This window comes from Gorilla gorilla, chromosome Y (genome assembly GCF_029281585.2).
Source record: "Gorilla gorilla gorilla isolate KB3781 chromosome Y, NHGRI_mGorGor1-v2.1_pri, whole genome shotgun sequence".
Taxonomy (NCBI): Eukaryota; Metazoa; Chordata; class Mammalia; order Primates; family Hominidae; genus Gorilla; species Gorilla gorilla.
The window spans coordinates 19670816-19689916 of NC_073248.2; the positions used below are offsets into that span (position 1 = coordinate 19670816).

At 41.1% G+C, this 19101-nt stretch overlaps 1 protein-coding gene and 1 pseudogene across 3 annotated transcripts; one reads left to right on the plus strand and one right to left on the minus strand.

The window, feature by feature from the left end:
- The window catches only part of LOC129530205 (centriole and centriolar satellite protein OFD1-like), an 812440-nt pseudogene that overhangs the window by 450413 nt on the left and 342926 nt on the right, over positions 1-19101 (plus strand).
- On the minus strand, positions 823-14710 carry LOC129530238 (RNA-binding motif protein, Y chromosome, family 1 member F/J-like). Of its 3 annotated transcripts, XM_055377092.1 has the most exons (12): positions 14580-14676; positions 13840-13898; positions 12605-12717; positions 12019-12122; positions 8826-9003; positions 6764-6916; positions 4634-4748; positions 3568-3678; positions 3017-3127; positions 1986-2096; positions 1810-1898; positions 823-1402 (listed from the first exon to the last, which is right to left on the minus strand). In XM_055377092.1, exons 3-12 carry the CDS (start codon positions 12711-12713, stop codon positions 1101-1103), a joined length of 1383 nt encoding a protein of 460 aa, XP_055233067.1. In that variant the 5' UTR covers positions 12714-12717; positions 13840-13898; positions 14580-14676; the 3' UTR covers positions 823-1100. The 3 variants fall into 3 exon arrangements, with proteins under 3 accessions (XP_055233067.1, XP_055233066.1, XP_055233068.1); XM_055377091.1 differs by lacking the exon at positions 13840-13898 and having other exon boundaries at positions 14580-14710; XM_055377093.1 differs by lacking the exons at positions 13840-13898; positions 14580-14676 and having other exon boundaries at positions 12019-12108; positions 12605-12655.

Below are 19101 nucleotides of genomic sequence, written 5' to 3' on the forward strand. Positions count from 1 at the left end.
GGGTGGATCAGGATTTTTAGAACAGCCTGGCAAACAAGGTGAAACGCTGTCTGCACTAAAAATACAAAAATTGGCCCAGCTGTGCTGCACACATATCTAATACCAGTTACTCAGGATGCTGAGGCAGAATAGCTTGGACCCAGAAGGCAGCGGTTGCCATAAGCCAAGACAGAGCCACTGCACCCCAGCTTCGGCGACAAAGCTACACTTCATCTCAAAAAAAATTGATACTATCCCAACCATTCTAGATTATTCCTATTTGTAAGAACATATTACTAAACCATTACTTACAACATCCATTGTCAAAATATTCAAGAAAAAATTAACGTGGGTACCTCACAAGAAAAAACACTTCCTTTCCACTATTTAAACTACGAACATTTAAATTCATTATGCTATGGACCTGAGAAACTTAGCTGGTTCGCTTCTGATTTAGGTGAAAAAAAAAGTTTTCATTACCGTTATCTTCTTCAGTCACAGAATGCTTCACAGAGAATGTTCCGGATGTCTTAAACTTTAGTATCAATGACATCTAATTATTTCCTTTGACCTGTACTATTCCTCTAAAAAATAAACATTTTAGGGTGAGGCAGACAGTTTTGTAGTCTTTCTGAAGACTTCTCGAACATTTTAACCTTGTTAGTTTTTAAAGAGAAAAAGCTTAATTAGAAAACTTGAGCAGCTTGCAAGGGCGACATAACACATCCCGAATTTTGTATCTGTGTTCAAAGAAACAAAGGAAAACGTACAACAAACTACACAATTTACTCTCCTATTGAATTTGCTTTAAGCATGTGTGGCTAACCAATAACACCAGGCATCTTGCAGTACATGTAAAATTTTATTGTGAAAATTTTAAGGCAGATATTACATCTAAACACTTTTCAAATAGCATCAACAAGTATGAAATTACTTTGAAAACAATTCCTTTTCCTTTGAATACCTCAAAAAATTCATGGAGGAAGTTAGTATCTACCTCTCTCCACAAAACCAACATGTTTCTTTTAGTAATATGCAGGTAACGATGCAGAAATAACATTTCAATTTTTGATTTGCAAACAAGGTTTGGTATGCAATAACTATTATTTTGAATGCTTGCTTTAATATCTGCTCGAGTCTCCTTTTTCAGATCGACGCTCCCCACCATCTGCTATAGATGCCACATAACTTGAGCTACCATATGCTTCACGAGGATCAGGGAGCACCCTACCCAGAGAAGGCGGATTCCTTTGGTCTTTTCTGCAAACATGCTCACGATCACAATAATGAAAATCACCACAGCTCCTTGAGTAACTCTCCCAACTTCTGCCATATCTATCTCGTGTATTACTATATGCATGGCAGGTGCTTCCACCATAAGACATCCGAGGTCCTCGTGCAGGTGGTGCACCATGAGAGGTCCCTGCAGGGTTGATAAAATAATATGTGGGACTACATTTAAACATTTTTACTGCTATCATTAAAGCATGAATTAAAGTACTATTTGGAAATATCTGCTTTCCTCCGCCTTTGTTGACAGGATATTAATCAAGTCTTCAATAGTCAGAAGGTTTTATTTAAGAGAAGTGTAAGAGTAGTATTTTGCAGCTTAACAAACTTAATTCTAAAGTAAATGCTCAGTCACATTTTCTTAACGTTAACTGAAGTTCTCACCTTCGTATCATTCCCTAGGCTTTATAGTGTTAAGAATACTCAATATTTAAACATGTTGCATATGTCCTTTACAATTTTCCTTAGAATTTCATTAAAATAACAATCTGGTCTATTCAATAAAATTCTGTAATTTACAAATCCATCCTGGACCCTTACCGTATCTCGGAAATGCATCTCTATAAGAACTTCCACTTAGATGTTCAGAATGATCTCTACCAAGGGCCTCACCGTAGCCATCATGATAACTAAATTGAAAAAAAAAAAAGTCTTTTCAATTTCAGAATGAACCATTTAAGAAATCTATTTGATAAATCCAGATGACATGACAGTACCTATATCCTCTAGAGGAATGTTCATCCCAACTAGAATGACCATAATCACGGTATGCATAGTCTCTAGGTGGTGAAGTATAATCCCTGGTTTCTCGGGAACTTGGATGATTTCTGCGTGCACAAGTTTAAGCAAGGAATTTTAAATTGTCAACTTCTAGTATCCAAAACATAACTAAATTACAACTTAAACACAATTAAATTGCCAAACATCTAAATAAAATGCCCACAGAGCCCAAATGCCCAAAATGCCCAAATGCCCAAAAAGCACATGAAACAGATACTCATGATCAATGATTCAGGAAATGCATTTCAAATAAAAAAGGAGCTTCCACACTTCACACACACACACTGGAAGGGTAATAAATTTTCAAAAGCAGGAAATAACAAGTGTTTGAGAAGATGTAGCTAATTGGAGCCCTGACACAATGTTAGTTGGAATGAGCAATTGAAGAAATCTATTTGATAAATCCAGAAAAAGTTACAGTATCTATATCTTCTAGAAGAACGTTCATCCTGCCTAGCATGACCATAGTCTCGGTATGCCTAGCCTCTAGTTGGTGGAGCATAATCCCTAGTTTCTCGGGAACTTGGATGATTTCTGTGTGCATAATTTAAGCAACAAATTTTAAATTTTCATCTTCTAGTATCGAATACATGACTAACTTACAACTTTAAATTAAAAGGCCAAACATCTAGATAGATATTTCTCCAAATAAAATAGGCAAATGCCCAAAAAGCACAAGGGACAGATACTCATATTCAGTGATTCAGAAAATGCATTTCTTTTTGTTTTATTATACTTTAAGTTCTAGGATACATGTTCATGATGAGTTAATGGGTGCAGGAAATGCATTTCAAATCCAAAATCAGATATCATATTTCACATGCACAGATGAATGGCAATAAATTTTCAAAAGCAGGAAATAACAAGTGTTTGAGAGGATGTAGATAAATTGGAGCCCTGATACAATGTTAGTTGGAATGAACAATTTAAGAAATCTATTTGACAAATCCAGAAAAAGGTACAGTACCTATATCCTCTAGAATAACTTTCATACCGTCGAGAATGACCATAATCACGGTATGCATGGCCTCTAGATGGTGGAGCATAATCCCTAGTTTCTCGGGAACTTCGATGATTTCTGTATGCATAAGTTTAAGCAACAAATTTTAAATTTTCAACTTCTAGTATCCGATATATGACTAACTTACAACTTAAACAAAATTAAAAGGCCAAACATCTAAACAGATATTTCTCCAAATAAAATGGGCAAATGCCCAAAAAGCACATGGGACAGATACTCATATTCAGTGATTCGGAAAATGCATGTCTTTTTTTTTTATTATACTTTAAGTTCTAGGGTACATGTGCATGATGAGTTAATGGGTGCAGGAAATGCATTCCAAATCCAAAATGAGATATCATATTTCACACACACACACTGGAAGGGCAATAAATTTTCAAAAGCAGGAAATAACAAGTGTCTGAGAGGATGTAGATAAATTGGAGCCCTGATACAATGTTAGTTGGAATGAACAATTTAAGAAATCTATTTGACAAATCCAGAAAAAGTTACAGTACCTATAATCTCTAGAGGAATGTTCATCCCGATTAGAATGACCATTATCACGGTATGCATAGCCTCTAGATGGTGGAGCATAATCCCTCGTTTCTTGGCAACTTGGATGATTTCTGTGTGCATAAGTTTAAGCAACAAATTTTAAATTTTCAACTTCTAGTTTCCAATACATGACTAACTTACAACTTAAACAAAATTAAAAGGCCAAACATCTAAACAGATATTTCTCCACATAAAATCGACAAATGCCCAAAAAGCACACGGGACAGATACTCATATTCAGTGATGCAGAAAATGCATTTCTTTTTGTTTTATTATACTTTAAGTTCTAGGATACATGTGCATGATGAGTTAATGGGTGCAGAAAATGCATTTCAAATCCAAAATGACATATCATATTTCACACAGACAGTTGAATGGGAATAAATTTCCAAAAGCAGGAAATAACAAGTGTTTGAGAGGATGTAGACAAATTGGAATGCTGATACAACGCTAGGTTGGAACGGAAAATGATGCAGCTACTATGGAGAAATGTGGCGGTTCCTCAAGAAAACAAACATCATCATCATAGGACCATGCAATTCCACTCATATACACCCAGAACTGAATAAGCATACTCAAACAAATATTGGTGCGTAGAAATACTGGGGTGGAAACCACCCAGATAAAATAATGGGCTAATAGCTTGTGGAAGGAGTGAAGTGCTGTGATGTAAATGAACCTTCAGGATATCATGCAAAAGGAAAGCTGACAAATACAAAAAGTCATGTACTGTTTGAGCACATTAACATTAAATACCCACAACAGGTAAGTTCAGAGGCAGAACACTGACTGGTGTTTGCTAGCAGCTAAGGAAAAGGAGGAAATGGGAGGGACTGCTTAACTGGTAGTAGGAGTTTTAATTTGGAGTGATGAAAATGTTTTGGAACTCGATGGAGGTAGTTGTTGCGTGGCACAGAATGTATTAAACACCACTTAACTGATCACCTTATAATATTTAATTTTGTCATGTGAATTTCATCACCACAGAAAAAAAAAATCAACCGTGTTTTTTAATTTTTCCTTTACCCATCGTTAGTTGCATAACCATCATCTCCTGGTGACATATGATCATTTCTCCAGGAAGATACTGTCGCTCTGCGTGGAGGAACTCCATAATTCTCTCTTCTTTGTGACATGGGACCTTTAACATTCAAATGATGGAACATTATGTAAAGAACACCAAATCTGAAACACTATTTTCTCTTCTCTCAAACAACTTTTTAAAATTATTTCTTCTATGACTCCATTCTTTGTTTCCTAAATTACTAGACAGTCATGACACTGTGAATATTTCTCATGGCTTTGGATAATCCCATGGCTCCCGCAAGGCCAGTTCTTCTAATGAAGCTGAAGGCAAACATTAATGCTTAGGTAAAAGTTGATATGTAATGGTTAATAACTACTTAGTTATTATTTTCCTTTTCATATAAATTACTGATGACTGTGAGTGACACAGGCAAAACATGTAAAACCATCAAACTCTTCACTGATTTTAAAGTTTACATACATTGTCGTTTCTCAGCCAAAGAAGGTGGATTTTCCAAAATCATTCAGTCCATCTCACACACACATAAATACAGCTACCTGTAAATGACTATATGCTAAATGTTTACATAAAAGTTCTTTATCTCTAACTGGTTGGCTCTATCTTAAATGTTGACAAATTAAAATGTATTAGTGAAGATTTTCTAATGATGGTCAAGATTTGCTTTTACTGCCAAGAAAGCAATGCTATTCAAGGGGTCATTACAACATTGTTGCTATTTCAAACTAGAAAGTTTCTCCTTTAATATATTCTTCACTTGCTATTCCTTACAGGTCAGTGTTTCACATATGATACCTTCACTGGCTAATTTTCCAATGGAAATGTGTTGGCTTGGGTGTCCTGAAGCCAATAAATACCTCCCTTCACCGATACTCTACGTATGAAATGTAAAATTGAAAATGGCAGTTTTTAACTTCCTCCATATTAGGATGGAGGACTAAGAAAGAATTTTAATTTGCTCTGCTTAAACTTCCTTGCTAACAACTTTTATTTATTGTCTTATTTTCTTCTGTTCAGTCTGCAGTCTTACAATTCTTCTCAAAAGTATTACTTGCATTCAACCCTACTGCTCACCTCATGTTGCTTAGTTCTAAATTCTCTCCTCCAATAATTTCAAATCTTACACTAAGGATCTTGTGTTAATGTTTAAACAACCCGGTACAATCTCAATTACTGATTTACATACACCTATATTTCACAGCTCTGCATTTTTGTGATATCCACTTAATTTAAGAATTTTGGACTCCTATGTGTCTACCTTTCGAGCCTTAAATTTATTTTTAAATCATATTTAAGCTCAATGACTCCTTGTCTGCTAAATGCTCTTGTAGTTCTTTTGAATCTTCATGCAAGCAGTGAGTATGCCTTGCACATACGCATTACTGAGGTCTCAAAAGCTGGATGGCCAGGCTTAGCGGCTCACACTGTGAGTGAGTGTGGAAGGCTGAGGCAGCTGGACCGCTTGAGCCCCGGGCTTTAACATCAGTTTTGACAGTGTAGTCAGATCCTCTCTCTACAAAAACATAGGGAAAAATTGTAGCTAGGTGTGGTGCTGCATGCCTGTAGTTGCAGAAACTCGGGAGGCTGAAACAGCAGAATTGCTTGAGCCCAGGAATTTGAGGCTATAGTAAGCCGTCATCTCACAAATTTGAGGCTACAGTAAGCCGTCATCTCACATAGTGCACTCTCACCTAGTAAGAGCAAGACTCCAACCCAGCAAAGTCACCGAACGAGCAGTTTTTAGAATGCGACACCAGGGGACTTAGGAAATGGAAGAATTAATTAGATCAAGAAGCCTACCATCAAAGAATACTGCTAGGAACTTTTAGAAAAATTAAGGGGAATTTTCTAGCAAACACAGGATTAAAAGGAATGTTGGCCTCACTCTAATCACTTCTTTGATCTGCAATGAGAAGCTCAAGTATTTCTTCAACATAAATCTGAAATGTACCTAGTGAGATAGAAACTATAATAAAAGCTATCAATCAGTAATTATGCTCACGTATGTGTCACTTCCCTTTTGTTCAATGAACTTAAAGCTAAGCATTCAGGTAAAACAGCTCATTTTTAGTCATACAAAAACTACGGTCTTTCTGTCAGGTAGCATTTACCTTGGCTTCCCATCCCACTATTGCTACTTGCCACAGCAGAAGGAGCAGATTTTTTCGGAGGAGGACCTCCACTTCTTGAAGATGGACCCCTTTTAACTGGAATGAGTCCCCTAGAATAACTCATCTTGAGATCAGGAGTGTATCCACCATCATCTGTATTTCAAACAAAATCTTTTTAGTTAACTAACATCACTGTTTCTTAAATGGCTAAGTTTTAGTTGTTTATAAATATTTTCTACATTTTATAACAAATTCACATTTTGTCTAAACTAATAAAATTAGCATTCCTACATGGTATTAGTACACTTCAAGCAATAAAAGTTCATTTAGAAAATCTAGAAAGAAACGCAAGTATCATAATACATCGGTATGAAGGAGAGGTAAGGAAAAATGGGGAGTGAACGGGGGCAGAAATCTATCACTAAAATATCTAACTATAAAATGCATAAAAATATTAAAAGAAAAATGATAAATGACTGTTTATATCATTGTGTAATGAGGAAAAATTTTCAAAGCACATCATAAAGATAAACTAATTTCCATTCAAAGAAACTCAAATATTTCCAATACCAAGAAGTCACATATCAGGAAAATACATTGTCTCTAAAATTTGTTAACACAATACAGACTTCTTAAAATTCCCTTATGAGACACTAATTTTCAGTTGAGATTATGCTGAATTGTAACAGTCTTTAAAAGTTGCATAATCGGTAATATAAACATATTTTTATACATCTACAAAAATGTAGATATATGCCAACTGCCAGGTGGTGTTACAGGTTAGAATTTGTATATACGTTCTCATCCGTGGCAGAGTATAATTGAACCTCACCCTCAAGATCAGTGGAGACAAAACAGCCATGAAGCTATGCATCTTAAAATGGAGCAAACACTGCAATTTCAACTTGAAAAAAATCTCCAATTAATTACACGTCTGGTTATTAAAACTCCACGTTAATTGTTAGAGTTTTGAAGGTTGGTTAATAGATAATACAAGTTAACCAACAGGTTTATTTATTTATTCAGATGGACTCTTGCCCTATCACACAGGCTGGAGTGCCATGGCATAACCTTGGCTCACCGCAGCTTTTGCCTCCTAGGTTCCTGTGATTCTCCTGCCTCAGCCTCCTGAGTAGCTGGGATTACAGGTGCATGCCACCACACCCAGGCAAATTGTTTTGTATCTTTAGGAGAGACAGGGTTTCACCATGTTGGCCAGGCTGGTCTGGAACTCCTGACCTCGTGGTCCACCTGCCCTGTACTCCCCAGGTGCTGAGGTGACAGGCGTGAGCCACCTCGCACAGCCCATCCAATAGTTTTTTCTTTTTCCTTTTGTTTAAATATATGGTTTGTTTTTCTTTTATATGTAAAGATGGACCCCTCATTTCTATTAAGTAAGTCACTCATAAATATCATTTTCAGTGACTCAGCCTCCAGCAAAGAAAGATTCATACATATCTGTGAAGCAGTGGTTTTTACATCTTTCCAGAGTCACAGACTCTTTTCAGAAATTAAAGTTCTACATTTCTTCAATTGAACATGCTTTATGGCAGGCCAATGTACAAACTCTCTGTATCAAAATTACAAAGCAATACATTTGCATAGATGTTTCCACATGTAGACACAAGAAAACAAATACTGCAAAATCAATCTTCAGTATTCAATTACTTTTTCCTGTTGGAAAATTTTAAATATTACATCGTACTTTGATCATACAACTGACACGAAGTTCTGGGCCCTAAAGTAGAAAACTCTAAAGTATAATGAATAAAAATGAGTTCTGCAGAAAACCGGTTGAGTACAGGCAATCAGCATTCATAAACACAACTCAGTTTCAAATGTGTGTTACTTCAATGCAAACTTATTATAATTTTAAAACAAATTTTAGATATTAGTTCAATCATTTTTATAATACACCTTTAGTACTTAGAAATAAGTTTGCTTATTATCAATAAGCTAATTTTCTCTTCATACAGGAAATAAAAAAATTGAGAAATTTCGATATCGTCAAACTTATTTTCTTTCAGTCCTATGGTTCCATCTTTATATTTTAAAACATTACCCAGGTGTCCTTCATGTGAGGGAAGCCACCCTCTTTTTCCTCCACTGCTTCCTCTTGCAGATCTCAGACTTCTTGAAGGGCTTCTGTTTCTCGAAGAAGCTGGTGGTCTCCGCCTACCACCACTTTGAAAAGATGGTTTCTTGGCTTGTTCTACTTTTATTGCTTTTCCATCCAAAGACTAGAAGTATTAAGGGTACTATCAATAACACTGGCACATTTAACGTAAGCACATTTTACAAACATTTTTACATCAACTCTAGTTCAATTCGAGGTATTTTCTCCCAAAAGGAAACTTTGTTTTCTCCTAAAATGAACACAGCTTTCGCAATGCCAAATTTGAGATAGTTACTGAGCACATGCCTTCCATTAAGGGATCAAACACAAATTCTATTATTCAAATTCCTTGAAAACTCCTCCATTATTAAAAAAAAAAAAACTCAAACATAAAAAAAAAGATGGACCCATCACACATTCTATGGAAGAATGTGGCACATCTGTTTTTTACACGATATAATCCACTTCATCTTTGTATTCACATCACTGATTTGAAAGTTGCAGTGTCCCAACAAAACTTGCGTCATTTTAAAATAAATGAGCTTACTTTTTCAGAGTGATTAGTCACATTACTCATTATGAGTTGTTTCTTGTTGGATTTGCTAACACTTACATAAAATGTCCCCATATGATTTACAATTCTATATTGACTCTAAAAATGTTTCTGTAAATGTGATCCTTGTTTGATCTCATTAAGTTTTCTTCCCTTACTCATTTCTTACATTGCCTTAGACGTGCCCCTAAAAAATGAATCTTAATATAGTACTTCAGGTAATTTCTCAGAAATGCTTAACTATCCTAATTAATTTCACAATAACATTTTTCACTGTAATCTTTTCTACAGGCCACAGCAATTTTTGAAAACAGTTCAGCTAATAATGCGATTTAAAAATTACATGGCTTTTGTTATTTGGAGGAAGGACTTAAATCCCCGAACAAGACCCCTTGCAGCCACATCGCCAGTTGTTCCTACCTTGAAACTTCTTTTGTTATTTCTGGGCTCAAAATATTCTCCCCAGATTTGCCCACGGCTGCTTCCTTCCCAGTGTTCTGAAGTCAGCCAAAATTCCTTAACTGTTAATTCCCCCTGAAAACTCGAAGAACCTCCTTTATTGGCCATCTTAACATTAATGTGCATACAACATTCACAGTTATTTTAACACAATAAATTATGTGAGATGAAGTAATTTAGAAATAACGTTGGCTGGGTGCGGTGGCTCACACCTGTAATCCCAACACTTTGGGAGGCCGAGGCGGGTGGATCATGAGGTGAAGAGATAGAGCTCATCCTGGCCAACAGGGTGAAACCCCATCCCTACTCAAAGTACAAAATTAGCTGGGCGTGGTGGCGCGCCTCTGTAGCCCCTGGTACTGGGAGGCTGAGGAAAGAGAATCGCTTGAACCTGAGAGGCGGAGGTTGCAGTAAGCCAAGATGGCCCCACTGCAATCCAGCCTAGGGCACACGGCGAGTCTCCATCTTAAAAAGCAAACAAACGAACAAAAACTTTACACAAATTATCTGCCCTTTTGCTTGAAAACTAGAGGGAAAAAAGAAATTATCATAGATTCCTATACAGAAGTCAAAATTATCTCCATACCTACCACAAAACCATGAACCAAAAGTAACTCTTGGTTTCTACCACAGCTTGAAATACTAATTTATAAGGGTGAATGAAAATGTACTTTCTGCTATGTGACAGGAAGTGTGCTAGATGTAACTGAAAGAAAAGCAACTAGCAAGACTTAAATATGCGCTATATACAATTTCACGATCAACAGATTAATACTCAGTACAGTGAGTACAAAATACCTACAATACGAAATGAGGAAGAAAATATGAAATCTAAGTGGTTTTTGAAGCATAAATTTTATGTATGAGACACACACAGGGAAGGATAATTCTCAAGAAGTCTAAAAAAGCACTTTGGGGATAGCGTGAAGACTAACAGGACCTAAAAACAGATTGGGATAAGGTCATTTATTTATTTCATTTATTTTTTGTGTTTTTGAGACGGATTCTTGCTCTGTTGCCAGGCTGGAGTGCATCGGCGTGATCTCGGCTCACTGCAACCTCTGCCTCCTTGGGTTTAACTGATTCCCCTGCCTCAGCCTACTGACTAGCTGGGTCTATAGGCACACACAACCAGATGCAGCTAATTTTTTTTTTTTTATTTTAGTAGAGACAGGGTTTCACCATGTTGGCCATTATGGTTGCTTTCTCCTGAGCCTGTGATCTGCCCGCCTTGGCCACCCAAAGTGCTGGGATTACATGCATGAGCCACCATGCCCGGCATGATTGGGGTAATGTTATAAAGCAAAAAAGCACTAAAGAGCACAGAATGGAATGCTCTTGACTACAATGTAAAGGAATTCAATAATTAAAATAATTACATACAAGTTTAAAGCTTAAGTAAACACACAATCTCTAGATTTAAGACTCAACAGGAAAAGAGACCATTGGTTCAATCAAAACAAGTCCTCAAACACACTGGGGAAATGAGTAATTAGCTATTCATGTTACATAAATCACTCTGGTGACAGGAAAGAAATGTCCTTAGCAGAAAAAGCAAGCATGGAGCAAAAATGCCAGTTACTTCTTCTGCTATCTGACTTCAATGTTCTCATATTATTTTCTATTTTCAACTACTTAACCTTTCCGTAAATGTAAAGGTCTTATTTAAATATACTTTTGCAAAAATATATTTTCATAAAATGTATTCTTCAAGAAGGAAAGAGTCTTTCCTTCTTGTGAGTCTGTCTAGATGTCTATCCAGTTTGTCTACACTCTAAAAGTATTTCCATGAATTGGATGTACTTCAATTAACAGCATTTAATAAATATTGACTTATTACTTTCATATACATGAGGGTTCCTTATAAGTTTTAAAGCTCTTCAAAACCTTTTAAAATCTATTTGCACTCATATCGAAATACAAACATAGAAAAAGGTTATCAAATATTAATTTATATAATGTTAATTCCAATACCCTTCCGACTACACTTGCACGTATATGGCACAAAAAAGAGGATGGCTTCATATGTCATTCTACTATCTTCAAAAGTTTAGTAATATTAAAAAGACCTAGAAATATTGTTAATTGAAGAACAGAGTTAGAATATTAGTAATAAGGGACTCTTACCTTTCCATTCATATCTTTGGCAGCATTCTTAGCATCTGCAGGGTTCTCAAAAGTAATAAAGGCAAAGCCTCTGGATTTGCTGGTTTGATCCTTTATCAAAAGAACTAAAATATATGAAAACATATTACATGCATATAATGGACTCATCAAGGCACTAACCATCTAAAAGTTACATCAAACTAAAAAATAACTGCATTTCACATCACTGTTATGGTTCTTAATACTCAGTCACCCCTACAGTCAGTCTACTTTATTCCAGTTTGTTTCGGAACTCCACAGCACATTTACTTTTCCTCATTTTCCTTTCTAAGTAGTAGGTTATCCTTTCCATAGAACCTTAACCTACTACTATGAGAATTTTCCAAATATCAAACAGATACTACAAAATAAGAGTTCAAAACGCATAAGGCATTTTAATGTAGGTATACAATGAACTTTGAAAAAATATATTTTTTCAAAACATATATATATATATAACATACATATTTTAAACAAACATATTGAAATATACATGTGAAAATACACATACACACACACACACACACTCACACACACACACACACACACACACGGTTTTCAGAGTTACCTTCTGATATGGGACCATGTTTCCCAAACACTGCTTTAAGCATCTTCTCATTGGTTTCTCTATTGAGGCCACCAATGAAAAGCTTGCCAGGATGATCTGCTTCTACCATTGTGCTGTAAATGGTAAAACATTATCTATATTTAGATATAAATAAGCTAAAAAGATAAAATTTTATTACATACTGTGCTGAAAACCCAAGTAAAATTCCCTTCGCGAGGCTGACATCTTTTTAGTATTTCTTACTTTAAATATGTAAAATTTGTAACACTCAGAGCGAAGGGACAGTAACTTCATGGACACACGCTGCATTTTAGTATGTACCTGACAAAATCTCATTTCTAAAAATTAGATAAGAAAAGCTATTGTAATTTTCCTAAGTTGCAATATGAAGAATGTCCCCATTTAAATAATTTTATTTGAAAACAATCTATTTATGAGGTACAGTGTGATGTTTTGCATATTTGCTTTCTTGAGATGTATGTCTCCTGTGGCCAAAGTGAACTGCTCACTGCAGGCTCTTCCACCCAGCCTCAACTGATCTTCCTACATCTCAGCTTCCCAAGTAGCTAGAACTACAGGCGCTTTCTACCATAGCTGGGAAATTTTTTGTATTTTCAAAAATAGACAACGGTTTCCCCATAGGGCCCAAGCTAGTCTCCAAATCTTCGGCTCAAGTGTTCTGCCGGCTTGGGACTACCAAAGTGATGGGATTTCAAGGGTGACTCACCACACTCAGCATGATATTTGGATAAGAGATGAAATCAAGCTACTGAAAATGTTCTAGGAGGAGAATATTTTAAATATTTTACCATCTTTTAGTGATTTGAAATATACAATAGGTCAAAGATCCCCAAACCCTAGCCTTCAACCCGTACCTATCTGTGGCCTGAATGTGATGCCAGAGGATGACATGTAATACCTGTCTGTGGAGAATGTAACGCCTGAGGATGACCTGAGGTGGTACAGTTTTATCCGGAAACCATCCTCCCTACTCCCTCGCTGGCCCTCCCTGTCCCCGTGACAGCCTCACTGCCCCACCTGGCCTCTGTCACATTGCTCCTACCGGAAGACCCGCCCCACCACGTGCCCCTCGGAGACCTGCCGCCAGCCCCCACTCCCAAACCTGTCCACCTCGCCGCCTTCTTCCCCTGCGCAACCTTTGTCTGAGGAAAAACTGGCTTCCACTAAACCAGTCCCTGATGCGAAAATAGCAATGAAAGAGTCCATTACGTTACCCAGGCTGGTCTCAAACTCCTGACTTCAAGCCATCCTCCGACCTCCACTTTCCAAAATGCTAGGATTACAGGAGTAAGGCAGTGTGCCAGGTTAACAGAATAACTTAAGCGCATCTATTTTGTTCCAGTTTTCGGCTATCTAACTCCATTTATCTCCATTACACCCACTTATTCGGTTTAAATTATTTACGGTGCCAAAGATACATGAAACATCTTTCAAATACTGTCATACAACGAAGGAGACAATTACAGCCTTTACAGAGGCAAACTGAAACTGAGATTATTTATGGCCCCATATTTCCACATACACTAAAGTAACACAATTTATGTCAAAAGTTGATAACTTCTTCCAAGCAAATCAGACACGCGACATGTGCTAACTAAAAGTGTGACTTTTTAATCGCAGTGGTTAAGTGTATCGCCTGTATTCTGAATCATGACCACATTCACAGAGAAAACCCGCTTTAATAAAAAGTGCACATGAAAACAATGGCGCCTTAGCACCATCTCCCACAACTAGTCGGACATATTAGGCAGTTAAAGGTAGAATCCTCAGGAAAAATCAATGAGTTTAACGAAAGTGAGTCTCTTAATAGCAATGAGGAGTTCTTTCCCCAGTGACTCCTCCCGTAATTCAACAGCCACACATAGAAAACCCATCCCCTTTTATAGACAAAATCCCAAACCTTTGCTTTCTATTCTTGCCGAGAGACCCAGCTGTCCAGAGAAACAGAAAATACCTGCGCTTTTTAGCAGGACAAAGAGCCTGAGGTTCGCCTGGCCCTCAGGCCGTACGTAACCGGCTTCGGAACACCACAGGGCCAACTGCGGGAAGGACAGCTGGTGCTACCCTGAGAGGGAAGGACGCCAGAAGCCGTGCCCGGAAATCCCGCCTACCTCCAGCGACCAATCATTGCGAAGGCGGTGGGCGTCAGCCAGTTACTGCGAAGGTTGTGGGCGTGTCCTGAGGCCCCCCGCCCCGGCTGGGCTGCAGCTCCGTCATGTCGCGGTAACTCTTCCGAGACCACGCTTGTGCCATGGGGCGGGCGGCGGTGGATTAAGGCACACGCGAAGTGTGAGCCCTTTGCAGTTGTGGGCATGGAAGACCTACACCCTAACTGGCATCCTGAGTGTGGCAAGACATTAATTAACCCACAGGGAACACATGAAACATCTCACTTCATTAGGCAGGCTAGGCTGATGGTACTGAATATTGCAGATCCAGAGGGGAGAGAGAGGGACCAGCGCTGCCCGCTGGGACAGCACCGGCGGGGGCTTGGGGGGATTGGGGCAGGGCGAGTGCATGGGACTAAAGTCGACTGGTACGTTGCTGAGGTGGAATTCATCTGCACCAGAAGCTGAAACCCTGCAAGGATTCTCTCAGGTCTAGGCAAATACATACTCCGAGTTCCACGGTTCCTCCCTGAGAATGCTATACTCACAGGGGCATTCCAAAGGACTTCTCATCCTGTGCCCTGGGCACATGGGAGGCCTACCGCCATGGTCGCCAATCCAGTGATCCGTGTGCACTGCTTTGCTGGTGCAGAGGCTCTCACAAGTGCAGTGGTGGCCGTGGTGCCTGCTAGCGGGGCTCTGGAAGCCAGGGCCTTGGCATCCGACTCCAGGGCTGCTGTGCGCAGCTAACCCTGCTGGGTATCTGAGCCCCAGTGTGAGTGTGACAGGCTAAGGGCGCTGTGGGGCTCCCCAGGAACCCTGTTCCACATAGGTGTAGGATGTGGTTCTCAGCAGGGCAAGGCCCGCAGGCCTCTCCTGGAGTTGCCCCCAGAGTCGAGGGGTGCCGGGGGTGGGGTGGGGTGGGAGGCACAGGCTTTGCTCTGTTGGAGCCTCAAGGAGGGCACCATGTTAAGGCTGGAGGCTGTGCAGGAGAGGATGGCCTGTGCACAGAGCAGGAAGGCAACCCTGGGGGAAGAGGCATGCTAGTGGGGGATGACATCATCGCAGAGATGGAGGTGGTGGCCAAGGAGGAGGCCAATGTGGAGCCACAGCAGGAGGACCTGCAGGCACAGCCTGGCCCTGGCCCCAGTACGCCCCGGCCAGCAACAGACTCGCTGGACGTCCTTCACTTGGAGCTCGGCTGCGTGAATGTCCCAGGCCGCAGGGCATCCCCGGCTTCTGGGCCAGAGCCATATCCTTGCAGCTGCCAATTCGGGATGGTTGGCAGCAGGGGATGGGCGCCGAGCTCCCGGGAGCGGAGGTGGGGGAAACAAGGTGGTAGGCACTGGGGGTCAGCCAGGATTCAGGGCATGGGGGACAACAAGGGGAACCGAGAACAGGCTCATGCAGATAGGAGGGCAGCTTAATTGCATGTGCCCTGAGGGCATGTGGTAGGGACAGGAAGCCAAGCACAGCACTCACCAGGGAGAATAGCAGCGCCAAGGACCCATCATAACAGCAGAAAGTTGAAGGATACGTTTCACTGGGAAAGTCGCTTGAGGAAGTGGAGTCTGCATGCCCACGCCAGCCATGGAACTTCCCTGCTACCCGTGCCTGTGTCCAGCAAACTCACCCCAGAAACACATGGTGCTCAAGACTCGGTGTCACTGTGCACGGGGATGCTGTCCTATGTAAGGCAGGCACTATCTCCCCAGACACAATTTCTTCCCGCTGCCAGCGCTGCACCCAAGGTGTTTAGGCCCTGAGTATATATAAGCTCCCTTGAAACCACTCGAGCTCCATGGGGAGAGCCAGGCACTGCCCCGTAGCTACTTCTACCCACAGCGGTTCCCTGGGGTGGACACGTGCACCCCTCAGGGAGACCCGGAGAAGGAGAGACCACACACCCAGACAGCAGCAGAGCCTGTCCAGCACCCAGCACAGGAGGGCCTCCTGCAGCTCAGAAACGCTGAGCAAGTAGTCGCCGCCTCACACAACACCACCCCGCCCCCAACCCCCTGCCCACTTCTTCAGTGCCAGCCCTTGGTCAGAGCAGGTTGTCTGGGCCTGCCTCCACCCACCACCAAGACCACTACAGCTGTGATGGTGCCCTCCACGCCAGACAGAGACAGAGGACCTGGAAGGGAAGGTGCCCTGCCCCACACTCTCCGTGCTCTTGCAAAGTTGCAGGGTGTTTCCTTGCACGCCCACCCAGTCATCTGGCGGCTCCTTGACCAGAGGCAGATTGTGCGGCACACCCAGATGTTGGCCGGGATCACAAATGGTGATGAAGTCCTGCTAAGCTACGTGATGGATTTGCAGGTCAGGCTAAGGAACCTGAGTCTTCGGGAGGGGTCTGGTGTCTGGGTCAGGTTGAGATACCCCTGGGACCCGGGGGTGTCTCAGTGAGAGAGTTGGGAAGGAGCTTCACCCCAGCTAACAGGTCACCTCACCCCAGCTACATGAAATGGTCCTTTGAGTACGTCCTCTTTCTCCTTCTTGGCCAGGGAAGGGGAGGAACGTAACTATCCCGGGTACGGGAGGCAGGATGAAGTTTTCCTTTTATCACTATCTTTACTTCCACAATGAAGTGATCATTCAGGAGTATTGCCTTGGCATCCTCGGTAAGGAGCGCCTCCCAGCATGGTAGGGGAGCTGGTGTGTGGGAGGGTAGGTCTGCCATGAACCTTCCTGACTCCTCTCTCTGCAGGATACAGGATGTCTCATTCCACTGCAGTCTAGTGGTTGTGGGATCATGAAGGTCAAGCCTCCAGCTGCAGGCTGTACAGCTCCTACCTGACCTTCTTCAGCTGGTTGGCTGACCATGACTGCCCAGGTTCTGGCAGGATTGCTTAGGTGAGCGCCAGGTAGGGCATCATGGGAAAGGAGCTTGCTGGTCATTCGTTGGCCTCTTGGGAATTGGCTTTGAGCCATGACCTGAACTAACCTGTACCCACTTCTGCAGTCCCCTAGATCATCAGCCAGGGCCTGTAGCTCAATCCCCTGCAGTACTTCTCCAGGGAGGGAGGCCATTAGAGAGTGAACAGAGAGGAGGCCAGGTGAGCAGTCTAGGGCTGGGGACTGAGAGGCCGTTGATTCCTGGAGTTGTGCCCCACATGGAGAAACCAAGCCTCACGGAGGTGACTGCAGTGAGCAATCCCACGTCATCCATGGGCTGGCGGAGAAATGGCCATCAAAGAACTGTAACACCCACATTTTAGGACTGGGGCACCTTAAGCCACCTAAGAGGAATAAGTGTCTATGGTCATTGGGTGAGAAGCAAGGCTCAAGTGGTAGCTGTCTCATCATCCCTCACCGGCTGAGGCCTGAGGCCGGCCACCACTTGGAGCTCAGTTTGGGCTCAACCAGGGCCCTCTCACCCTCCACCCAGATATCCTCCCAAGGCCCCTCTCTATGTCTTCCCTGATGGGCTGTCCCACGCCCATCATTTTTTGTTACAATGATCCCAGGCTTCCCTGAGATGCTTTCTGCCCTCTGCCATCATCACTCACACTGCCGTGCCCCGCCCTGCCCCACCAGACAAGAGAGGCCATTACACAGGGAATCTGGACAAGCACACTGGGCTCACAGGAGAGGAAATGTGAAGAGACTGCAAAATGGAGGAGCCCTTCATTGTGTGTCCAGGGAGGGAACCTGGCTGGGAATTAAGGCGACCTGAGTAGTGGTGTGGACACCCAGTGTTACTTATCATGATGAAGACCTGCTTTGTCACATCCCCTAATACTAATATGGAAGTTATTTTCTTGGAATAGTCAAACAATGTGTACAAAGAAATAGTGTTTGTTCACATTTGTGTAGAAATACTGCAGACGCGTCCATTTTCCATTACAATTCTTATGGGAGACTTGAAGTGTTTATTGAGTTTTAAGATACATTTTGATTGTTCTGCCCCCAGCAAATTTTATGATCATGTTTGCACTGTAGAGACATGGAATCCAGAAAAGTTTTGAGTGACTTTCAGCTTCTTTTAGAGTACTTACTTGTAAATTTTGAATTTTTTTCCGTATAGTTCTCTTCAGTTTATTATTTTCATTTTATATGCAAGGTGATAAATTTGTTTTATTTGCCTTTTGTGGAAACTTTGTTTTAATGTACTTTGTGTTTTCTGTTAGATATGCGAGTTGAACTGTGAGTACAAAATTTTTATTTTCATTTTTTAGTTGTTTTGGGGTGTCTGTGTGTGTTTTGAGGAGTATTGCTCTGTCACCCAGGCTGGAGTGAAGTGGCAGGATCTTGGCTCAACCTCAACCTCCGCCTCCCAGCTTCAAGCAATTCCCCTGCCTCGGCCTTCTGAGGAGTTGGGATTACTGGTGCATGCCACCATGTGCAGCTAATTTTTGTATTTTT

What these genes read in the sequence shown, in the direction of transcription:
- LOC129530238 (XM_055377091.1), bottom strand. Translation starts at nt 12,713, where the DNA reads ATGGTAGAAGCAGATCATCCTGGCAAGCTTTTCATTGGTGGCCTCAAT. An exon ending in TAGTGGGATGGGAAGCCAAG is followed by an intron (nt 4,749 to 6,763) that starts GTAAATGCTACC and finishes TGAATGTTAAAG; the next exon opens with GTCCCATGTCACAAAGAAGA. An exon ending in AGATGCATTTCCGAGATACG is followed by an intron (nt 1,403 to 1,809) that starts GTAAGGGTCCAG and finishes TCAACCCTGCAG; the next exon opens with GGACCTCTCATGGTGCACCA.